This window comes from Lampris incognitus, chromosome 19 (assembly GCF_029633865.1).
Source record: "Lampris incognitus isolate fLamInc1 chromosome 19, fLamInc1.hap2, whole genome shotgun sequence".
NCBI lineage: Eukaryota > Metazoa > Chordata > Actinopteri > Lampriformes > Lampridae > Lampris > Lampris incognitus.
Window position 1 is genome coordinate 25,534,166 of NC_079229.1, and position 23,313 is coordinate 25,557,478.

The 23,313-nt window shown below is 46.5% G+C and overlaps 1 protein-coding gene across 2 annotated transcripts in view; it reads left to right on the forward strand.

Annotated features, from left to right (window-relative positions):
- LOC130129790 (rho GTPase-activating protein 21-like) overlaps positions 1–23,313 on the forward strand; it is a 107,484-nt gene that overhangs the window by 60,560 nt on the left and 23,611 nt on the right. For both annotated transcript variants that reach the window (XM_056299441.1, XM_056299440.1), the window contains 4 exons: positions 1,521–1,542; positions 18,257–18,349; positions 19,336–19,414; positions 19,712–19,766. In XM_056299441.1, coding sequence (XP_056155416.1) covers positions 1,521–1,542; positions 18,257–18,349; positions 19,336–19,414; positions 19,712–19,766 — 249 coding nt within the window. The remainder of the gene's footprint in view (positions 1–1,520; positions 1,543–18,256; positions 18,350–19,335; positions 19,415–19,711; positions 19,767–23,313) is intronic.

The following is a 23,313-nucleotide window of genomic DNA, read 5'->3' on the forward strand; positions in this document are numbered from 1 at the left end:
TTAGTGATTCTTCAGAGGTTTGTGCAACCCAAAAGATGGAGAATCTTGATAGAGGTATTCTTGGGTATCACAGTTTTATTGACCTACTTCATTCTCAAGTCAAATCTTAGTTTTAGGGCATCCGGGTAGTGTAGCGGTCTATTCTGTTGCCTACCAACAGGGGGATCTCTGGTTCGAATCCGCTGTGTTACCTCCAGCTTGGTCGGGCGTCCCTACAGACACAATTGGCTGTGTCTGTGGACGGGAAGCCAGATGTGGGTATATGTGGGTATGTGTCCTGGTCACCGTACTAGCGCCTCCTCTGGTCAGTCGGGGATCCTGTTTGGTGGGGAGGAGGAACTGGGGGGGAATAGCGTGATCCTCCCACATGCTACATCCCCCTGGTGAAACTCCTCACTGTCAGGTGAAAAGAAGCGGCTGGCGACTCCACATGTATCGGAGGAAGCATGTGGTAGTCTGCAGCCCTTCCCGGATCGGCAGAGGGGGTGGAGCAGCGACTGGGACAGCTTGGAAGAGTGGGGTAATTGGCCGGATACAATTGGGGAGAACCCCCCCCCAAAAAAAAGCTTAGTTTTAATGTATTTTGTAGTCTCGTATAGATTAATTGTAGGACTTGTTTGTAGAGTTTGCTCTGATTTTATTTATTTAAATCAAAATAAAAATTGACAGGTCCCATAGAAGAACATACTCCATCTACAACAGGGATGTTCTTTCAATTACACAACAAAATTATGCAGTTGCCTAGCAAAACCCATTGGCTTTTAGCTGTTTTAATCCTACTCCGGCCTCCTTACTGTAAGATACATCGCAGGGGTTGTGGAAATATTCAAATCGAAACCTCAAATTCCAGGTCACACTTACTGTACACCCTCACCAAATCTTCCATTACATAACGGCAACCAAATCCTGAATTTTGGGGGGGGGGGGAAAGAAGACATAAAAACACCTAATCCTCATCCTTGTACAGTCACCAAATTTTATTGTAATTACTTTTTGGGACCAGAGCTCGAGTAATCAAAATCTTAAGCCTACCAGGGTTAGTTTGAAGAGGGTCGGCCCGTCTTAAGGAAAGCTTTTGGAGTGCTGGGAGTCTTAAAGGACAGGCAGAGAACATATGTGTGGCTAAGGGGTGACAGATTAAAGCAGGCGTGTGGATTTTTTACCAGCCTTCTGGGAAATGAAGGATTTGAGTCTTAAGGGAATGGAAACAACAAACATGGCTCAGAAGTGGCTTTTAGTATAAACTTTGGGGCTCTTGGGCAGCAGTCCAGGCTCCGCTCCACCCCACCTCCTCATCCCGCCGTGTCCTTTGTCACGCTTGTTCCAATTAGCTGTGTTTAAATGACAGCAAAGCCTTCTATCCTTCACGCCAGATCCTCCCCCTCCTCCCTCACAGTCAGGATGCTCCCTCTCACTCTTCATCTTCATTAGGAAACCCCTTGACATATTAAATGGAATGATGTTGGGAAAAATTCAGCTGATGGTTTTTTTCCCCTCCCATTTCTCATTTTCTCTCTTAGGATGAAGACAACGGCAATCGAGGTAAGGGGAAAGACTTTCTTTTTCATTTTTACGATATTCTTGATTTTCCCCTAGATGTGCAACCCGTGACCGTGACTCTCTAGATATACACATAGCTGTATTGGCTGTGACCTTAGGCATGCTAACAACAAGACTAAAAGGAAGAGCAGGCAAACTGTCCTCAACACACCAACCAGTTATCCTTCATCAGCTCACATCACCTCCCCTACCACAATAAGGATGCTCACGTGGGGGGGTCCGGGTAGCGTAGCAGTCTATTCCGTTGGCTACCAACATGGGGATCGCTGGTTCGAATCCACGTGTTACTTCCAGCTTGGTCAGGCATCCCTACAGACACAAACGGCCATGTCTGCGGGTTGGAAGCCGGATGTGAGTATGAGTTCTGGTCACTGCATTAGCGCCCCCTCTGGTCGGCCGGGGTGCCTGTTCGGGGGGGAGGGGGAACCGGGGGGAATGGTGTGATCCTCCCATGCGCTACGTCCCCCTGGCGAAACTCCTCACTGTCCGGTGAAAAGAAACGGCTGGCGACTCCTCATGTATTGGAGGAGGCATGTGGTAGTCGGCAGCCCTCCCCGGATCAGCAGAGAGGGTGGAGCAGCGACCGGGACGGCTCGTAAAATAGGGTAATTGGCCAAGTACAACCGGGGAGAAAAGGGGGGGGGTTTAAAAAAAAGGATGCTCACCCAATTCTCATCTATTCAAACAAGAACTAGACATGCTGTGATGATTGGTAACAGTGTTGGACTGCACAACTTCTTAGATGTTTGAGTCAAGAGTTTTGTTTCAGACACATGCACACACTGTTGATTGTCGAACACATCACTGAGGCTGCTGTTGTGCTTGCCATTTTGTTGGGTTTCCCCCTTGTACAGCTGACAGTGTTTAGGCTACATTGCTGAGTTTTGGCACATGTCTAAAGGAAAGGAAATCATGTTCGCCTCCTCACTGAGCTGTCACAACACTCACATGGCCACAACGGAACTGTAAGGACCTAAACCGGACCATTGCAGGGCCTCTTGGTTTTCTACATTAGTGCTCCTTTTAGCAACACGGTCGTTGTTTCAGTGTCACAGAGTAGGGTAAAACACCCACCTGTCATTAGTGCCGTTGTGTAATTGTTCGTTTAGCCGTGTTTGTGTTAAATGGAGGGTAAGGGAATTTCAACACATGTGATGCAAAACCATTACTATGACATTAATGGACGGCAAAAAGGGAGGGAATGATGCGAGGCGGTGATGAATGAGGCTCTCCGCAGGTTTGCAACGAGTGGATTCCCGTAAAGTGTACGCCGGCATCACTCTTGGCCCTCCGTGTCACATTCCTCAGACCCCCCCCCCCCCCCACCACCTCCCTTCAAACCTACCCGCTCACTGCAGGCCATGAAACATAAAACAACACACACATGCACAAAGAGCCCCACTGTGGCATGAGGAAACCCCCTTAGGGGAAAATTTGTTCCTGTGCACATTCTTGCATTGGAGTGTTACACTTTTTATGAACTTGTGTATGTGTGTATTTGTTTTATTTAAAATATGCAATTGCACAGTTGTGTCTCTTTGCGTCAGACTCACATGTTCATGTTAAATTGCGGATGTGTAAATTTATGTGTGTGTGTGTGTGTGTGTGTGTGTGTGTGTGTGTGTGTGTGTGTGTGTGTGTGTGTGTGTGTGTGTGTGTGTGTGTGTTTTGGTGGATGGGTGAACATGAATGTGTTTGTGTGTCTTTGTTAGGAGGTGCACATGTTTGTGTTGACCGTGTACATACACTCACCGGCCACTTTATTAGGTACACCTTGCTAGTACCGGGTTGGACCCCCTTTTACCTTCAGAACTGCCTTAATCCTTCGTGGCATAGATTCAACAAGGTACTGGAAACATTCCTCAGAGAGTTTGGTCCATATTGACATGATAGCGTCACGCAGTTGCTGCAGATTTGTCGGCTGCACATCCATGATGCGAATCTCCCGGTCCACCACATCCCAAAGGTGCTCTATTGGATTGAGATCTGGTGACTGTGGAGGCCATTTGAGTACAGTGAACTCACTGTCATGTTCAAGAAACCAGTCTGAGATGATTCGAGCTTTATGACATGGCGCGTTATCCTGCTGGAAGAAGCCATTAGAAGATGGGAACACTGTGGTCATAAAGGGATGGACATGGTCAGCAACAATACTCAGGTAGGCTGTGGCGTTGACACGATGCTCAATTGGTACTAAGGGGCCCAAAGTGTGCCAAGAAAATATCCCCCACACCATTACACCACCACCACCAGCCTGAACCGTTGATACAAGGCAGGATGGATCCATGCTTTCATGTTGTTGACGCCAAATTCTGACCCTACCATCCGAATGTCGCAGCAGAAATCGAGACTCGTCAGACCAGGCAAAGTTTTTCCAATCTTCTATTGTCCAATTTTGGTGAGCCTGTGTGAATTGTAGCCTGTTTCCTGTTCTTAGCTGACAGGAGTGGCACCCGGTGTGGTCTTCTGCTGCTGTAGCCCATCTGCCTCAAGGTTCGACGTGTTGTGCGTTCAGAGATGCTCTTCTGCATACCTCGGTTGTAATGAGTGGTTATTTGAGTTACTGTTGCCTTTCTATCAGCTCGAACCAGTCTGGCCATTCTCCTCTGACCTCTGGCATCAACAAGGCATTTTTGCCCACAGAACTGCCGCTCACTGGATATTTTCTCTTTTTCGGACCATTCTCTGTAAACCCTAGAGATGGTTGTGCGTGAAAATCCCAGTAGATCAGCAGTTTCTGAAATACTCAGACCAGCCCGTCTGGCACCAACAACCATGCCACGTTCAAAGTCACTTAAATCACGTTTCTTCCCCATTCTGATGCTCGGTTTGAACTGCAGCAGATCGTCTTGACCATGTCTACATGCCTAAATGCATTGAGTTGCTGCCATGTGATTGGCTGATTAGAAATTTGCGTTAACGAGCAGTTGGACAGATGTGCCTAATAAAGTGGCCAGTGAGTGTATATATGTGTGCATTCATCTGAGTGCGTATAGGCCTATGTGTATTTGTGTGCACATATCTGCCTGCATGTATAACAGACCTGTGCCTATGACATCAAATACGTGGTGGGTCAGAATGTACATATCATGGGCATCTGGGCGGGGTAGCAGTCTATTCCGTAGCCTACCAACGCGGGGATCGGCGGTTCGAATCCCCATGTTACCTCCGGTTTGGTGGGGCATCCCTACAGACACAATTCTGTGGGTGGGAAGCCGGATGTGGGTGTGTGTCCTGATCGCTGCACTAGCGCCGCCTCTGGTCCGTTGGGGCGCCTGTTCAAAGGGGAGGAGGAACGGGGTGGAATAGCGCGATCCTCCCACGCGCTACATCCCCCTGGCGAAACTCCTGAAAAGAAGCGGCTGGTGACTCCACATTTATCAGAGGAGACTTGTGGTGGTCTGCAGCCCTCCCCGGATCAGCAGAGGGGGTGGAGCAGCGACCGGGACGGCTCCGAAGAGTGGGGTAATTGGTCGAATACAATGGGGAGAAAAGGGGGAAAAATCCAAAAAGAAAAAGAATGTACATATGAACCATTCATCACTAAGCTCCGATCAACAGGTGGCTTCCAATTTCCAGTAGCTCCTTCTGCACCCCCCACTGCACTCCCAGCCCATGTCCCAGTGACCGATAGCAGGCCACATACTGATGGAGCAACGGCAGGAGTCTCCCTGCAGGTAGCAAGCACGAGGAAACAAAGAGTTTGTGACTGACAAACTCACCTTCATGTGTTTGCGAGAGTCTCTAGACTCGGGAGAGAGAGTTGGGTTTCCCCAGTTGCCTGTTTTTGCTGTAGAGCTTGTTTAATTTCAACACCTCACACGGTGGCAGGACATGTCAACCATGCCAGTTTAGCCTTTACACATGCACTTTAGTTCATACACACACTGCTGTGTGCAGTGCTTTTTAAGTGGTTATCCGTCCTGTTGATAGAAGGAGGAATAGGGTGTCCCAGCGGTCAGAGAGGGCACTCAGTAAACAAAAGGTTAAGGGAATGAGCCCTGCCACAAGATAATGCGTGCATCAAAAGCCGTGTGTTTTGATAAAGTTGCCTTGAACAAGTTCCCTCAGTCTACCTGCTGGTTCATCGTGAGTTGCACTGGGGAGTGCCTGCTAACTGGCTGAATGTCCTGAGACAGACTGATAAAAGACTAGTGGTGAGTCTGTGTCCTCAGCTGTGACAAGCGATGCAGCAGAATTGGCGGAGACTAAGTTATGAATGTTTCTGAAGCTGTGATTGGACTGTTCACTTTTTTTGAAAATCACTCTAAAATCTTAACGAGAGGCAGCCTGACGACATCAAAGACTGATTCTTCGATGCGGCCACACATCCTATCACAGTGCACTCCAGCAGACTAGATGTCTGCAGGCCCTCGCCACACGTGACTCAGTGTGTCGGGTCCCGACAGGTCCTGACATGCCGGGCTCTGGCCCCCCCCCAGAGATGGGGCTCAGGTTGGACTCGGGCACATTTAACTTCCCATATACATGCAGAGCACACGTAGACTACTGTATAATATAGTCAATATAACGATATTCATAAATATTTTATATATATATATATATATATATATATTTATGCATGTACGTGTGCATTACATGTGACAGTTAACCATGCTGTGTGTGTGTGTGTGTGCGTGTGTGTATCAGAGAGAACATACATCAGAGAGACAGACAGCACATCAGAGAGAGAGCTTAAAGCGATATTGGTATCTGTCTCGGCTCAGGCTGAAAAACTGCAGACTTTGTTGGGCTGGGGCCGGAGCTTTTGGCCCGTTCCGGGGTCTAAAGCAGCCCCCCCCCCCCCACACACACACACACGCCTCACCTTTTTAAAGTAACTCTCTCTGGGTAAGAGCATCAGCTAAACGCCACCATAGACTAGAGGGACGAACACATGCCACCCAGCTCTGCTCTTCTCTCACACAGACAACACAGATAGCGCCTCCCAGCCTCGCTCCCAGCCTCCCAGTCTCTCGCCTCCCCTACTGAGCTTTAGAGCAGTTTATTTGCTTGAATGGGGGCCGTCATGTGATGAGGCTGTTGGTGTTTGGAGAGAGGGGGGCTGGCAGACCGCATGTTGACTAGCTGGGTGTTGCCGCTGGAATCACTGCAAGCCCCCAGAAACACACACACACACACACACACACACACACACACACACACACACACACACACACACACACACATTTACAGAGACACACACAAAACCTGGCTTAATGGAGGAAGCTTGTCATAAGCCAAACATGCAGACAGCAGAATGATGAAAGGCTGTGTATGTGTGTGTGTATGTATGTGTATTGTGTGTAATGTGTGTTTTGGTGCATGTGTTTCTCAAGTATGTGTCCGTTTATTTATTTTTGATGGTGATTGTGTACATACTGAGCAGTTGTTATTTCAAATCTTCTTTCTCTCAATGTCTGATTATTTCTTCCTTCCTTCTCCTCTGTCTCTGTCTGGACCATCGCTCTCTCTCTCTCTCTCTCTCTCTCTCTCTCTCTCTCTCTCTCTCTCTCTCTCTCTCTCTCTCTCTCTCTCTCTCTCTCTCTCTCTCTCTCGCTCGCTCTTTCTTGATCCCCCTCTCTCTCTTGCTCTCTCTGTCTCTCTCCCTCTCTGTCTCTCTCCCTCTCTGTCTCTCTCTGTCTCTCTCTCCCTCTCCCTCTCCCCTGTGTATTTTAGCAAGCTGTTGAAGGGGAACATACAATTGAGACCCGTTGTGTTATGCTTGTGTATGCGTGTATGCTTGTGTGAATGAGCTGCGGTACTCTAGGGCAACAATAGCAAAAGAGACATAAAACATTTCTCCATCTGTTCAAATATTTGTTTTTCATTCTGTTCAAATGTGAGTGGCTTTCTTCTCTTTTTTTTTCTCCAGATAAAACAAAGTTTGCAGAGGGAACCATAAGCACAAGCAAACAGAATTCCCCATAATTCTCTGGTGGGCCTTTAAACGCCCCACCTTCTTTAAAAAAAAATCTGTCCAGTTCACTCATCCCTAAAAGCCCTTTCTCACTCCGTCTTTCTTTCCCACCCTCCCTCCTCTCTTTACCTACCCCTCTTGTCTTATTTTCTTATTGTCTTTCTTTCCTTCTTTACCTTTTCCCCCTTTCTCCCACCCTTGCTTGCCTCCTGTCTCTTTCTGTTTTCCCATTTCACAGACTTACTTTGTGTGACAAATTGAGCCAGCCTTTCTTCCCGTCTAGCGCGGCGAGGATTCTCATTAGATCCAGTTTTATACAGAAATAACACTTTGTTTTTGTGTGTCAGTACAGTAAGGCTGTAGTGCCAGGTCCGTACTTCATCTTTCAATACAAAGACATGCAGCCATGTGTGTTATGTGTGTATTGAATAGCTTTGTATGACTCAAAGCTATTTATTTATGTATTAGCTGTGACATGTTGTGCAATTTGAGAAACCTGGTTTTCTTCACATAAATATATAAAAAAAGCCTTCCCAGTAACATTTCAAGATGATATGATTTAAAGAAATTTCTAGAGACTCATTGCAAAATCTTAGTTGGAGGCAGGTCAGTGCACCTGCTTCAGCACTTCTGTTCAAATGTTATTTTCAAACAATTTGAAGGGTTTTTTTCCCCCTCCCTGCAGATGATTGCTCATCTTGTATCTTGTTTTAGGGGGGGGGGGACTGGATTTTAAGACTCGATGCAAGACCGTGTTACATGTTAGGTCAAGGTTTTTCCGGAGAAGTTTGGATGAATTCAACACGTCAACATACAACGTATCCCTTTTTTCCCCCGGGGTGGATTTGGTATTTGGAATTCCTAGAAAAACCATGATGGAAAGTACACCACCAAGTTCCTGTCTCTGGTGGGGGTGGGGGACACCAGATGTGTGTGTGTGTGTGTGTGTGTGTGTGTGTGTGTGTGTGTGTGTGTGTGTGTGTGTGTGTGTGTGTGTGTGTGTGTGTGTGTGTGTGTGTGTTTTGTACACACGCGTGTCCGTGTCTTGTGTTGTTGACAGCGGCCATGATGAGCTCTCGGATATAATAGCGTCAAACACATGACTAAGTTAACACCGTCACTACAAATTATATGGTCATTAAAAACAGGTCATTTGATTGATTTAGTCTTGAAATCTAAGGGTTTAAGAAAATATCCCAGTACTACCTCTCACGATATTGTGTCGATTTTTCAAAATCTCTGTGTGGGCTGTTCTAAAGAATCGATACCAAGAGACATGGCCGCGTCAGTACCTCATTGTGTTGTTTACATCTCTGACCACTAGGTGGCAGCGGCAGTATTGTAGCAGGACTTGTATAGAGCCACAAATGCAGCAGGCGTTGCCAGTACCACACTAGCACAGGCTCTGGTTACTCTGATTCTGTGCATATAGGGACATTGTCTTTATGATGTTTTATTAAGATTTTGACAAAACACAGTTTTCAACAATACACTGAATTGTGACACTTGTATCGTAATATGAATCACCAGATTCTTGCCAGTACACAGCCCAATTAAAATCTTTTTTCCCCCTCCTTAAAACAAGTGGAATTAAAAAAAAAATCTGCTAAAGCAGTGAGATAAGTTGACTTGCCTTTCCTGACAATTTTCTTGAAACTAGTAAGGTTATTTTGTATTACGGGACGGAGGGTTCTGCTAATATCAAAGCAATATCGCCTGATTTAAGAAAATTCTTGAAGCCGACTCTTTTAAGGGAAAATTCACTGATTTTATGTGTCTGTCTGTGACAAGGATAGCACATGGAAAAACATCTGCAGTTGTTTCCGGTTGTTTCTGCATCTCTGAGGCGGCAGTGAAGCTGAGTTTCTGCAGCCTAGCAGGGTTTCTGATACTCTAAACACTTATTCTCTCAGCTAAGCTACATTTCCAATGGTGGAAATGACATCCCACAACACTAGTGCAGACGATTTTTTGGACAGGGGCTTACGTGCAATGCATTCTGGTACATGTAGGCGCTGTGGAAAAGGCTGTTTGCAGGATAACACAGATTTCTCTGTCGATATAATACATAGTGAGGACTTTATTGCTTCAGTTGCCTACATTACTCATCAGTACTGAGTGCCCTTACATAAAGCCATCAGTGAAATTTCCCTGGAAGATGATCTGCATTGGTGAAACGAGAAATTGTCTCCCTTAACTGGGAGAGCTTTCATCATTCTTTGTAGGCGAGAAAGGATATTACAACTTGCTACTGATTAAATGATTTATTAAAGCTGGGGTTGGAAACTTTGGAGAAGTAAGTGATTTTGATAAAACGCCCCCCAAAAAAATCCACACACCCCTTCACTCTGCCTCCTCCTTTCTCCCTGTGACCCTTCCTTCCACACCAGGTTCATGCATGTGCCTGTCATTTTCCTCTTCTTCTACTTTCGGCTGCTCCCGTTAGAGGTCGCCACAGCAGGTCATCCGTTTCCATCACTTCCTGTCTGCTGCATGTTCTTCTGTCACACCAGTCACCTGCATGTCCTCCCTCACCACATCCATAAACCTCCTCTTTGGTCTTCCTCTTTTCCTCTTCCCTGGCCGCTCCATATTCAGCATCCTTCTCCCAATATACCCAGCATCTCTCTTCCACACATGTCCAAGCCATCTCAATCTTGCCCCTCTTGCTTTGTCTCCAAACCGTACAACCTGGGCTGTCCCTCTAATATAATCGTTCCTAATCCTGTTCTTCTTCGTCAGTCCCAACGAAAATCTTAGCATCTTCAACTCTGCCACCTCCAGCTCCGCCTCCTGTCTTTTTGTCAGTACCACCGTCCCCACACCATATAACAGCTGGTCTCACTACCATCTTGTAAACCTTTCCTTTAACTCTTGCTGGTACCCTTCTGTCGCAAATCACTGCTGACACTCTTCTCCACCCACTCCACCCTGCCTGCACTCTCTTCTTCACCTCTCTTCTGCACTTCCCATTACTTTGGACAGTTGACCCAAAGTATTTAAACTCATACACCTTCGTCACCGCTAGGCCTTGTACCCTCACCATTCCGCTGTCCTCCCTCCCTCCCTCCCTCCCTCCCTCCCTCCCTTCCTCTTCTCTCCAGTGTATACCTCCACCTCTCCAGGCTCTCCTCATCCTGCTCCCTACTCTAGCTACAGATCACAATGTCATCCGTGAACGTCATAGTCCACGGAGACTCCTGCCTGTTTTCGTCCATCACCACTGCAAACAAGAAAGGGCTCAGAGCCATTTGAGTTTGCCTCTCACAACTGGCAAAATTTGAACGGTCATTAATAATCTACACATGTAAAAAAAGATACAATTTTTTCAGTGAATTTGTCACACTAACAATGACGTTGTGAGATACTATTTTACGTATAGGTGAAGTAAAAAACTGATCCTAGTAGGTTGAGGCCTACTGGGAGGGGTGAGACTGAGATCCTGAACACAGAAAGAGAGGCTTAATTTGTAAGAGCGATGTGAAATTTTGCACAAAACACTGAAAGAAAGTTGCCTAGCCCAGCTTTAAGGTGAATAGTTTTGCACTGTGGCCCGTTTCCCTGGGGCATCGCAGTCGTGGTTGTGAGGAGCTGGGAATGAATGCAAACCTTTTAGTAATTCAACTCTGGGGATTTTTATTTGCTTACTCACGAAAGTGCACAAGCACGCACATTTACGTGCATATGCACATACACAAAGAGATACGCTTGCACACACTTGGTCACATACATGCTTCAACACACACTCACATTTAGCAAATACGAGCACAAAGGCAAGCAGACATGCTAAGACAAACTCAACAGTTTCAGTGATGACAGGACCCTTATGACATATTGACTCCCCCCCCCCCCCCCAAAAAATTTTCTATACGTCACAGCAGGCTAAGGTGAGTGACACAAAGCCATGGCTGTGTACGGAGAACAGTGAGAGACCCGTCCATCTAAAACTAACACGTTCAAGCTTTCCCCCGACTTACAAGAATCAGTTTGTGCTGCAGGGTTCGAGGTTGTCAAGGGTTACAAAGGGCAACACAGCAGCCCTAACTCTGCGCCCAGCTGGGGTGATGGTTGTCAAGAAGATATTGAGGTTGGCTGAGGAACAAAGAGGTTGCCGTTCTAATTTCCGCCGGAGGAGCGGGACGACTGCTGTCGACGTGCCCCAAATCCTCCCGCTGCTCTGTGGTCTGGCTGCGAGGAGCCGGGCAGATCTGCAGATCTGCATGCATGTGAAGCGGTGTCGCTGGACAAATGAACCAGACTAAATGAAGAAACACACACACACAAAAAAAAAAAACTATTTTAGCGCTACATTTATGGAGACGCCAGCGTAGTTAGGCTAGCCAGGGCTTTGACCTTACGCAGAATGAATGCAATGGGACTGGGACCGTATTTTGGCGGCAAAAATATCTTGCAGTATCGAATTTAGTTTCACAACAGGCTGAATGTAATTGTCTGTCCAGCCATTATTACGGCCTCGTTCCTCTGAATGATTTTTTTTAATGATAAAATCAGTCTGTGAACATTTCAAAGGAAGTCCAAGGTTGTAGACATGAGCGGCGTGTGTTTGGGCTCCGACCTTCCCACACTACAGGGAGACCTGGTTGTGCCAGGATCACATGCCTCCCATTTTCATATTTCTTTGCTGGAACAGAGCTGAGATAGTCATCTAATCACACACACACACACACACACACACACACACACACACACACACACACACACACACACACACACACACACACACACGCACACACCACACACGCACACACAACTCAAGCATGTCCTCATCCTCTGCTTTGTTTGAAGTACTGGAAAACGTGGGTGGGGGGTTCACAAGATTCCTGAGCCTGGGTTCAGGTTGAACCTACTCTCAACCTCTCCTCTCTCTCTTAACCTCCATCCCTCCGTCTTCCACCCTGTCTCCTTACTCCTGTCTCGCTCTTTCTTACCCTCCACCTTTCTGTCAAAGCGAGTAGTAAGGGAACAATGGTGAGAGACAGGGGGAGATGGGTAGTGTGGTTAAGCGTGAGATTTCAGAGCCGCACTATATACATGTGCATATTGTTTCATGCGTGTTGCTGCCAAGCACAACCGTTCATGTGTTTGAGTGAAGGCACATTTGTGTGTGTGTTTGTGTGTGCCTGTGAAGAGAGGGAGCGAGAGAAAGGCGATATTAACGGAAGGGCTCTAATGAGATGGATGGAAGGGGCATTGTGCCAGGGTAAATGCAGGGAGCGGGCGGTGGGCCCGGCCCTCTGTAGAATAACATTATCTAACCAAAAACAACGGGAGGGCGGGGAACCAGCCCACACAACCAGGCCCAGCTGTGCAGCTGGGGACCGCTGCCAAACCAGACCTTGCTACAGGCCACAAGAGCGATGCTGACGCCATTGCCGCGCCGCCGGACGGTGGCCTTTCTCACATGGCGCAACACATCGCAAGATTTCACAGCAGGACGGTGATTAAAAGCAAGCTAAAAATATCAGTTTTGATTAAATTTTTAAAAAAAAGAAAAGAAATAAATCTCCTAAATTAACTGCAAATTTATTTGATGTCATTGTGTAATGTGTTTGGACATATTATTTTTTCAGTTTTAACATCTTGTTTTGCTGCCTGAAAGGTATTGCAAAACAGCCATTTTGTGCGTGTGTGTGTGTGTATGTGTGTGTGTGTGTGTGTGTGTTAGTGGCTTTGCATGTGGTTCAAAACTTGGGTCAGTTTGTATGAAGTGACTGGTTTCTTGGACATGCGATCTGATTTGCCAGAGAGTCTATACGACACCAGGAGACCTGATGTAGAACACTGTCTGAAAAACATTTCTCATTTTTGCTGTGTGACTCGTTCAAATTCCAGTTTTCACCAAGGTGTCCGGGTGGCGTAGCGGTCTATTCCGTTGCCTACCAATACGGTGATCGCCGGTTCGGATCCCCGTGTTACCTCCAGCTAGGTCAGGCATCTGTACAGCCACAATTGGCCGTGTCTGCGGGTGGGAAGCCAGATGTGGGTATGTGTCCTGGTCGCTGTACTAGCACCTCCTCTGGTTGGTCGGGGCGCCTGTTTGGGGGGGGGGGGGACTGGGGGGGATAGCGTGATCCTCCCACGTGCTATGTCCCCCTGCTCCACCCCCCCCCCCCAATCAGCAGAGGGGGTGGAGCAGCAACCGGGACGGCTTGGAAGAGTGGGGCAATTGGCCGGATACAATTGTGGGGGGGAAAAAAGGGGGGGGGGACCAAAAAAAAAAATTCCAGTTTTGAGCTTATTGATGTACACATGTACATCGAACCCGAGTTGAGCAGTACAGTACATGAAAATGGCTTTCATGCTTGGTTTCAACTCATTTGGTGCCTAAACAGATGTGAATAGCGAAACTGCAAAGAATTCCACCACTAACCCCAACCTGAACACCACCTACATGGCTCTACCTGTAAATAAAAACAAAGTGTTTTTAAATGCTTTAGTGACCCAGGTCTGGGCAAGCAGCACATGCAAGCTCTGCATTACGTGCTCTCGCTGGGCATCTAAAGCAGACTCTGTCTAGTGCCCCTAAAGCAGACCCTGTCTAATGCCCTTAAAGCAGACCCTGTCTAGTGCCCTGTTCATCAGGGTTTGCATATTTTCCAAGCGCAGTCCTCCAGCAGTTATTCAACCATTCTAGGTACTGGTACATCCAGTGTCCGCATGCGGTGCTCTGGTGTATTTTATTAATCCAGGAGTTTATGCTCCAGTAAGATGGTTTGGGGGGGGGGGCATTAAAATATCTGAAGCTTTAGATTTCCACGTTTAATCATGTTCATCCAGCTGCAGGGCTTGGAAATATACAGAATCCAATCTGCTGTGAGAGTGGCTGTGAATCTGCCTAGTAGGGAGAGGGAGAGCGGGTGGGGAAGAGATGGACGCATAGTCCTCCTGAGAGAGAGTGCATCTATTCATGTCAGTCCACAACACAAGTCACTCATGTCTGTTGTGCTTCTTCGAACCTGTCTGGGTAACATCTTACACCCTCACATTCTCAACACTCCTGCTTACATAATGAAGGGCGTGGAAAAAGGCATGACAGTCCTTAACCTACACTGTATATTATCCTGTACGTCAAGTCCTTTTTGTCCGGCTCAGCTCATGGTGTAAAAGGAAGATAGTGATGCCTGGTTATCAAATGAGTGTGTCGAGCATGAAGGTGGATGATAATACCACATTGCCCTTGAAGGTGATCCACACAAATGTCTCTGCGACAGTAGAAGCAAGTATCTGGTTTTACATACTGTGCTGCCCCCTACTGGATTAGAAACATATGTATCCGATGTTTACATGTCAGGCATTAAAATCATATATTACTTCATCTTCAAGCACACTCGCATACTGCTCTTCATTCACTCTGTCATTGTAGGACTTTTGTATAATTACGACAGTAGATGTGAATGTACATGTTAGTTATTTATGATCCTGATTTAGAAGAGAAAAAGTTTCCCTTCGGGCGGCACGGTGGCGCAGTGGTTAGCGTGGTCGCCTCACAGCAAGAAGGTCCTGGATTTCAAACCCGGAGTTGTCCAACCTTGGGGGTCGTTCTGGGTTGTCCTCTGTGTGGAGTTTGCATGTTCTCCCCGTGTCTGCGTGGGTTTCCTCCGGGTGCTCTGGTTTTCTCCCACAGTCCAAATACATGTAGGTCAGGTGAATCGGCCGTACTAAATTGGCCCTAGGTGTGAATGTGTCGGCCCTGTGATGGACTGGTGGCCTGTCCAGGGTGTCCCGCCCAATGACTGCCGGGATAGGCTCCAGCATCCCGTGACCCTGATTGGGATAAGCGGCTTGGATAATGGATGGACGGAAGTTTCCCTTCTTGCTCATAGAAACGTAACAACGGTTGCACAGATCAGTGATCCTTCGATTCCAGTTGCCTCTCTCTACACTGCGCCATCCTGTACGATGATTACAATATTACCCACAAGGCTGCTTACTAAAGGTGTCAACCAAAGGAGACATCTGATGCTCATTAGGCAATAACTTGAACTCACACTTTTGAGGATGTGACATTTAAAATGCTATTTAACAGATAAGCACCACTGCAGTAAATCAAAACCCATCAGTTTTTAAACGTTTGCCATAGCACTTACAACCAGAAGAGGGCGGTAGTGGAATGTACTGAACAAACTGATGTGCAATAAAGGAAAAGGTGAAGAGGGCATTTAATGAATACTTGATGGATGACTATTATACAGGAATATTACACTTGGCAGTTTGTTTGGTATCATTAAAAGGCCAGATTTGACAGCGGGAATCTTAACGGAGGAGCAGAACTGACCGTACAAAAAATATTCTGGATTCCAAGTTGTTTTGCAATACTCCATGGACACCCATGTCCAAAAAAACTATCCCCTTTTCAACCTTTACCCCAGCACTGGAAATGCAAGTTGTGTGCTTCAGGGTGTTATTTGAACCAGGAAGTTTTGGTGATTCGAAGGCAAGTTCTGAGGTCGGGGAGGAGTGGTGGTGTTGCTGCTCTGATATCGTACTTCCTCAAACTTGAAGGCTTGTGGAGGCAGCTGAAGCAAAAATAATGATGTGGCGCATCGTTTGGGCGCAGGGGACAATCTCACAATTACACACACACACACACACACTGACTCTGTCTTTCTCCCTTCCCTATTCTGTCCATCTCTGGGCATAATTGGTTAGATTGTGTGTGTGTGTGTGTTTGTGTGTGTGTGTGTGTGTGTGTGTGTGTGTGTGTGTATTGATTACCTTGTGAGTGTACATGCCCCCCCAAGCATCCGCCTCTTTCCTGGCTGCCTACTGCACGACATGCCACAGTCTGTCTGTGCCGTATGAAACCCTATCCTCCCCACGCGGCCTGGCTACCTGTAGCCCTGTCAGCACAACCTCCCCTCTCTGTCCCCATACTGCAGCACAGGACACATCTGACAGCAAAATACAGCGGATGGGGGCATGTAGAGCGACACGGAGGGGTGAGGGGGGCGGTGCACAGAAACGCAAGCGACACATGAGGCTATTCTGATATCAGCAATAGAATATTTTTTTCAATTATTGTTTCTATAAAACTGTTTGAATGAAAGGTTGAGAGTCATCTCACCAGTGTGGAGAAGAATGCATCTTCTTCAAATATTTGTTCTGTGTGCTTTGCTGTGGGCCCGCACAACTAATTGTAACACAGATCCGTTTTCAAATCACAAGTGTACAACTTGTTCATAGAGAAATATTTCTAAAATCTCCTGTTTAAGGTGTTCTAGTAGGTGGATTTCAACACTCGACACAATGACACCTAAATGATGAGTTCAATTTCAAATGCCTTTCTCTGGACAAGTTTCAGAATATGGAAACATAGACTGTGTATCACAGAACCTGTAACCTCAGTTAGAGCTGTTAAATTGTATGGTATTTGCCATTTCACCTGTTTTTAGTCATTGCCATATTGCCAAGAAAAGATGTATATGGGACCTGAGGGAGGGGCGGCATGGTGGTGCAGTGGTTAGCGTGGTCGCCTCACAGCAAGAAGGTCCTGGGTCGAGCTCCGGGGTTGTCCAACCTTGGGGGTCGTCCCGGGTCATCCTCTGTGTGGATTCTGCATGTTCTCCCAGTGTCTGTGTGGGTTTCCTCCGGGTGCTCTGGTTTCCTCCCACAGTCCAAAGACATGTAGATCAGGTGAATCAGCCATACTAAATTGTCCCTAGAATTTAATGTGTGTGTGTGTGTGTGTGTGTGTGTGTACACCATGTTTTTCTATCCTAATGGGGACCAAATGTCCCCATTAGGATAGAAAAACCAGAAACCACCTACCTTACAAGTAAAAGGGTCTATTTTAGGGTTAGGACTTGGTTTTAGGGTTAAGGTTAGAATTAGGGTTAGGTTAGGGTTAGGCATGTAGTTTGTGTGGTTAAAGTTAGGGTTAAGGGCTAGGAAATGAATGTAGTCAATGAGGGAGCCCCACAAGTATAGATTTGCGAGAGTTTGTGTGTGTTTGTGTGAGTGAGTGAGTGAGTGAGTGAGTGAGTGAGTGAGTGAGTGAGTGAGTGAGTGAGTGATGGTCTGTCCAGGGTGTCTCCCCGCCTGCCGCCCAATAACTGCTGGGATAGGCTCCAGGATCCCTGCGACCCTGAGAGCAGGATAAGCGGTTTGGATAATGGATGGATAGATGGGACCTTAGGGAGTTAATTACCATGTGACCCTTTTAAGCCAAACACCTCCCATGTCCTCATTGTTAATCTAATTGTTAATCTCACAAATGACATGACTTCCATTTTCCTCCGTCCTCAGATGAAGACCACTAGCCTGACACGTTAGCATGTTAGTTGACATGGCCAGAATAAATTGGTGAGATTGAGATAAGTTGACCTTGTCCTGATGATCTCTGTGTGCTACCTTTTCACCTTTGGGTATTCAATTAATGTTGGAGCTATATGACTTTGGTTTAGCACCACAAACTACTGCTGGGAAGGCGCATCCTCTCCACAATCTTAACTATTATCTCAAACATGTAGTCAAGAGTCCTATCTCATGTGAGATACTTTTAATGACATTTTAAAGTCAATTATCAATTTCTTGCAGCCTTCCTCTGCTGGTGCCTCTTTAAATACTGAGCAGACCAAATTATGAGACTATTTGTCTGCATGGTGCAGTTTGTGTTATCGAGCGACAGCATATCTACATCAGAAGCTCTCTTCCTCAGCAGTTTAAGTATGGCCTAGTTCTTATTCTTGGGTTACTCCTCCCACGTGTGTGTGTGTGTGACCAATTGTCTGTGTGCATGTTCTCTGTGGTTGCCAGGGAGACAGCGAAACCGCCTGGAGCCAATGGACACCATCTTCGTCAAGCAAGTGAAGGAGGGAGGCCCCGCCCACGGAGCTGGACTCTGCACAGGTACCCACACAGGCTCACACAGGCACACACACCATTTCTACTGAGCTCGTTCCAGCTACACTCGGGCTGATAACCAGTAAATCTTATGACTAACTATGAATGTCTCACCCTTGACCTGAAAATACTGTTTGATGCCAGGATTTCAAAAATCCCTGTGGGTTATTCCACTTCCCTTGTAAGATGCCAGACAAAACAAACATAGGAGTTGCAAAATAGCAGCTGACTCCTGTGTGAGTGGCCGAATGAGATGATATCCAATTTCTTTCCACTTAATATCTTGTTGTCTTTGTCCTCTCTGTGAATCATTTCTTATTTCAACCAGCAATAAAAGAATGAACAGGTCAGAATTTCTTTTTGTTAGTTGAGCAAATTAATCATTTCCCCCTGAAATGTGAGGAAAGGTTCGTTTTGCAAGACGACAGCGTTAACGAAAACCTCTGCGAGATTTCCAGCTCCTTGTGCCGGGCTGTCAGTACTACTGTCAGGTTAGCAGAACGTATAGCAGGAAATGCTAAGTGGACAACACACGCCCTCTAAGCTTTCCCCTCCCTCCTTTTATCTCTTCAGTCCTTCTCTTGGGACATGGGAGGACACCATTTTCCCAACAATTATCCGGTTTATCCTGTGAGTTTTCCTTGCCCGTCTCTCTATAAGATGGCTCCGTGATCTTCTGAAAAAACTTGAATGGAGACGGGCCCCAGTGGGACCTTGCATGTAAACATGCATCTGGCAGCCGGCCTCAATGGTATTACTACTCTTCTATGATCTGGACACAGATCCATCTGCACGCTAGCAGGAGATACCCCAGAGTTATTTCCCTGGTCAGGGGAGATAAAAAATGGACTTGACTCCAGAATGTTCTCTTCAGCTAATGACTGTACTACAGCTGCTGTTTTTGTTTTATTTTGTGGAATTACGCATCATATTATTTGGGCTGATTTTACCTGAAACCTACTGTTATATTTTCTTTGTCTGTTTTTCCCCAGGGGACCGGATAGTGAAAGTGAATGGAGAAAGCATCATTGGGAAGACCTATTCCCAGGTCATAGCCTTGATTCAGAACAGGTGTGGATCCCTTCAGCGTTAGTCGTAGTTGAAACTTCTTTGACTTGCTGATAGCTATTGTGCTTGGCAGCCAGAGGTTGTCAGCTGGAGTCTCGGATTACCTATGATTGCCTGTTTGAATTTATTCCGTCTCTGCTCAGTAATTCCTAATCGTCACCATAGTTGAGCAAGTGGGTCAGTCTTCTTGTGTTAATTTGATTGTCACTTTTTAACTGTGTTGTGACCTTTTTTCTTTCTTCTTGTCTTTATTTCTGCCTCTTTCCTTCCAATACACTGCAACACTCTTGCTTCCACCAGTGACGCGTCTCTGGAGCTCTGTGTGATGCCAAAGGATGAAGACATTTTACAGTTGGTAAGCATCAGTCAGTACACACTGCGGTCGCGCCAACATATTTTTTCTAATTTTTTTTTAATTAAGGAAAATTAATAACACATCTAAGAGGCATGAAGAAACATTAATTATATAAAGATGGGGGTTTTTTTTCAGTGCACAGCGCATAAGCTAATTAAAACCTCCTTATTATTTATGTCTGAGCAATGTACCTCCACTCCGTTTGAACTCCGCTTGAGTAATTACTGATTGAAAAGATACAGTTGTTTTATGTCCAACATATTCTCATGTTGCTCCTTGTGAGGAATACCCAGAGCGCACATTCCTCCTCGCAGTCAGACACCCACCTCTTCAGCTCAGCTGAGTGGGTGAATGTTAAGTCTTGTGGTTAAGACGGGGAATGAAGGAGCGTGAACATATTTGAATGGAACCAACGATTAGGAAAAGCAGCCGTATGGTGGCAAAAAGTCAGCTAGCGTCGTTCATTTAGCAGCATGGTGCTTAAAACGCAGCAGTAGTGCACAGCTATAGAATACAAACAGAATTGTGCGGGTCAAGATTTTAAAAACAAAAGCTTAAAAGTGGAAAACAAAAATCGATCAGAACACAAAAATCAAGTGAGTATGAAGCAGAAACTTCATACAATACAGCGCTACTTGTGTGATGGGCGTCCTGCCGGGGTTCCACTCTGTTCCGCCCGTCAGTCACTCTGTTTAGTTCACCGATGTGAACAACCGACCCACGCTGTCGGTCAGGGTCCAGGGCCTCACAGACGATAACGCAGCACCAGGCCACCTTAAACCAGGCACCACACGCCACTCATCATGCTCAGAAATCTGCTCCAGAGGCAGAGCACTGAGTCAGACCCCACTGTCATGCTAAATTCCTCACATACCTAGTTAGCTAGACCACAGCATGCTAAAAACCACAGAAACTTGCTTTTGGCATTTTGGAAGGCTGTCTGAGCGCTCACAAAGCCAAAGGCTGTTACAGAAATAATTTGTTCTTACTCCCCAACAAGATGGTTTTATTTGCTGGCTGAGATTCCCCCCCCCCCTTTAGAGACTGGCTGTTTTCAAATTGAAAATAAGTGAACATGGGTTAAGACAACAGCTGGCATAGTTATATCTTTGATTTGTGATTTTGTTTATCACTACACACACACTCCAGTAAGATGCGTGAACTCTCTGCTTCAGAAGTGTTATTCCACTCACGTTGTCTGAATCGATGTTTACCCATTCCCAATGTAGTCGATAGACACAGACATGCTGTTTTGATGCCATGGTCGATCATTTTCACACACACAGTATGTGTTGGTACCTGTGGTGTGTTAAGGGAAGAAGAGGACGTGGCGCTGTGTGTCTCATGGTAAAACACTGTAGACTGATCACATGCAGCTCCTATGGCATGGTCTTATCACTGCACAGTCCAGCATGAGATGATTTAGTAAATGTATGTTTGAATGCTGATGGATGGAGGACATGCAGCGCCATGTCCACATGCACAGGGAAGTGTGTGTGTGTGTGTGTGTGTGTGCACGCGCGTGCGCCACTTGCTCCCAGAGGGAGAACAGCTGCAGTCAGCTGACCAACCTCAGTCAGCATGCTATTTACCGGGAGGGAGGGAGAGAGAGAGAGAGATGCAAATCAGGCAAGTGTGCTCATCCATTAGCCCAAAAGTGAACAAGACAACAGATGAGCTGGGGACTGAGAGAGGATAAGAGAAAGAGGAGGGAAGACAGAGGTAGGAGTGGCTGTAGAAAGGGATATTTCAATACAAGAGAACTTGTTGAGGAGGATGGGGGAGGTGTGACAGTGAGCAGGTGAAAGAGACACCAAAAGGGGAAAAATTCTGAGTATGTGAGAGAGAGAGAGAGAGAGAGAGAGAGAGAGAGAGAGAGAGGAGAAGGGCAATACTCTGCTGCATGTTAATGTACTGAGGCAGCAGCAGAGTGGGACGAGAGCACTCCAAGCAGGCGAACGACAGCGGGGAGACTCAGGCAGGGATGCATTCAGGTCTTAGATGGACATCAGGTGGGTGGTGACGCTGCTGATGGTCACGTTCTCTGTCAGATCGCCATCCCCTCTTCTTCTACCGCCTCCTTCTCCTCTTGCCTTGTGACTGCGATGCCTCTGCCCCAGCATTCACACAGCAGGATGTATTTTTAGATCGCGCTCACCGTGACAGAAGTTAGCAGGCTGAGCTTCGCTGCCTGCACTCTGCCTCTCGTTTCTCTATACTCAACTTTTTTTTACTTCTATTCTCCTTTGTCTTTCTTTTTCTCCTCCTCTGCTTGCCCTTCTCTAACCTGTGGACTACAGTTTTCCAGGGATATCACTGCTCTGGTAAGGCGGGAAACTTGCAACTTCTCCATTTTTAACCACTCACTTTCCCTGTTGAATTTTTCTTGTCTCGTTTTCCACCAGATAGTTGTCAGAGCCTTTTAGGTATTGCATCATTGCATCGCCATTACAGCTACTCCTACATGCTGAAGCTGTCAAGCCCCCAGTATACAGTTTCCTCACTTATCATAGCTCGCTTTCTGTACCCAGCCATATGCACGGTTTCTGATACTGATAGTTTGACCCCCAGGAGTATGTACACACAAAAACAAAAACAAAACTTTTCTGCGTCAATGGAATTATAGAATATGGTTTTGTTTCAATATCCGGGAAGCTGTTTGATGTCTAAGAGACATTTAATTTCTGCATGTGACATGCAAATGAAGAGGGAGGGACAGAACAGCAGGCTTACAGCCGCTGTTAGTGCAAACGTAACCCGACACCTCCGGTTGAGTGCTATCGATTAAAGTCCATCAGGACTGCTCTCCCTCGCATTTCTCTCAAGAGCTCCGGACTGCAAAGATGAGGAATTCAGGTCTATTCGATACGGGACGAGGAGACTTCTGGGAAGCTTTTTTCTATTGGTCTGTGGCCACGATTTGCTGTGTTAGCCAGCGTCAGTCCTTCACTCTAGAGTGAGTGAGGTCATTACCGGCAGGGATTTAAGTGTTTTTCTATTGAGGACTGAAGGAGAGCGTCTTGGCCCCCATAGCGTGACAGGGGAGCCATGCTGACAGAGGTAGCACTAGCTGCCAACCGCAGACAGACACGCCCCCTGTTCACCCTCCCCTCATGCCTCGGGGGCCTTTTTCCAGGGCCAAAGGTGGGTAAGCTTTTGCCAACCTAATCCTCATCTCAGGTCTCACAGCTTTATTGCGATACCAGTAGTCTTCCCCTTTCCTGACTTACCGCTTTGCCTTTGCCCCTCCCGTCATCTTCTGTGTCATTTATTTGCTTTGTCCGTCCATTTATTCTTTAAGGTCGAGTCATATGAAAATTTCAGTTGGGGAATGGGGTTAATTTTGATTTGGGAGCTGTACAGTATAGATTTCTCTCTTCTTTTCCTGTTCTATTATTTTATTTATTGAGACAGTTATACCTTGTCGTTTATCTTCCACTTGAAGCTCTGTTGAGGAATTCGCTGATAATGTGTTTATCTTCCCGATAACGTCATCATCTTGCACAGAGGCTTTTCCTCAGTAAATGACACGCCAGCAGATTAGACA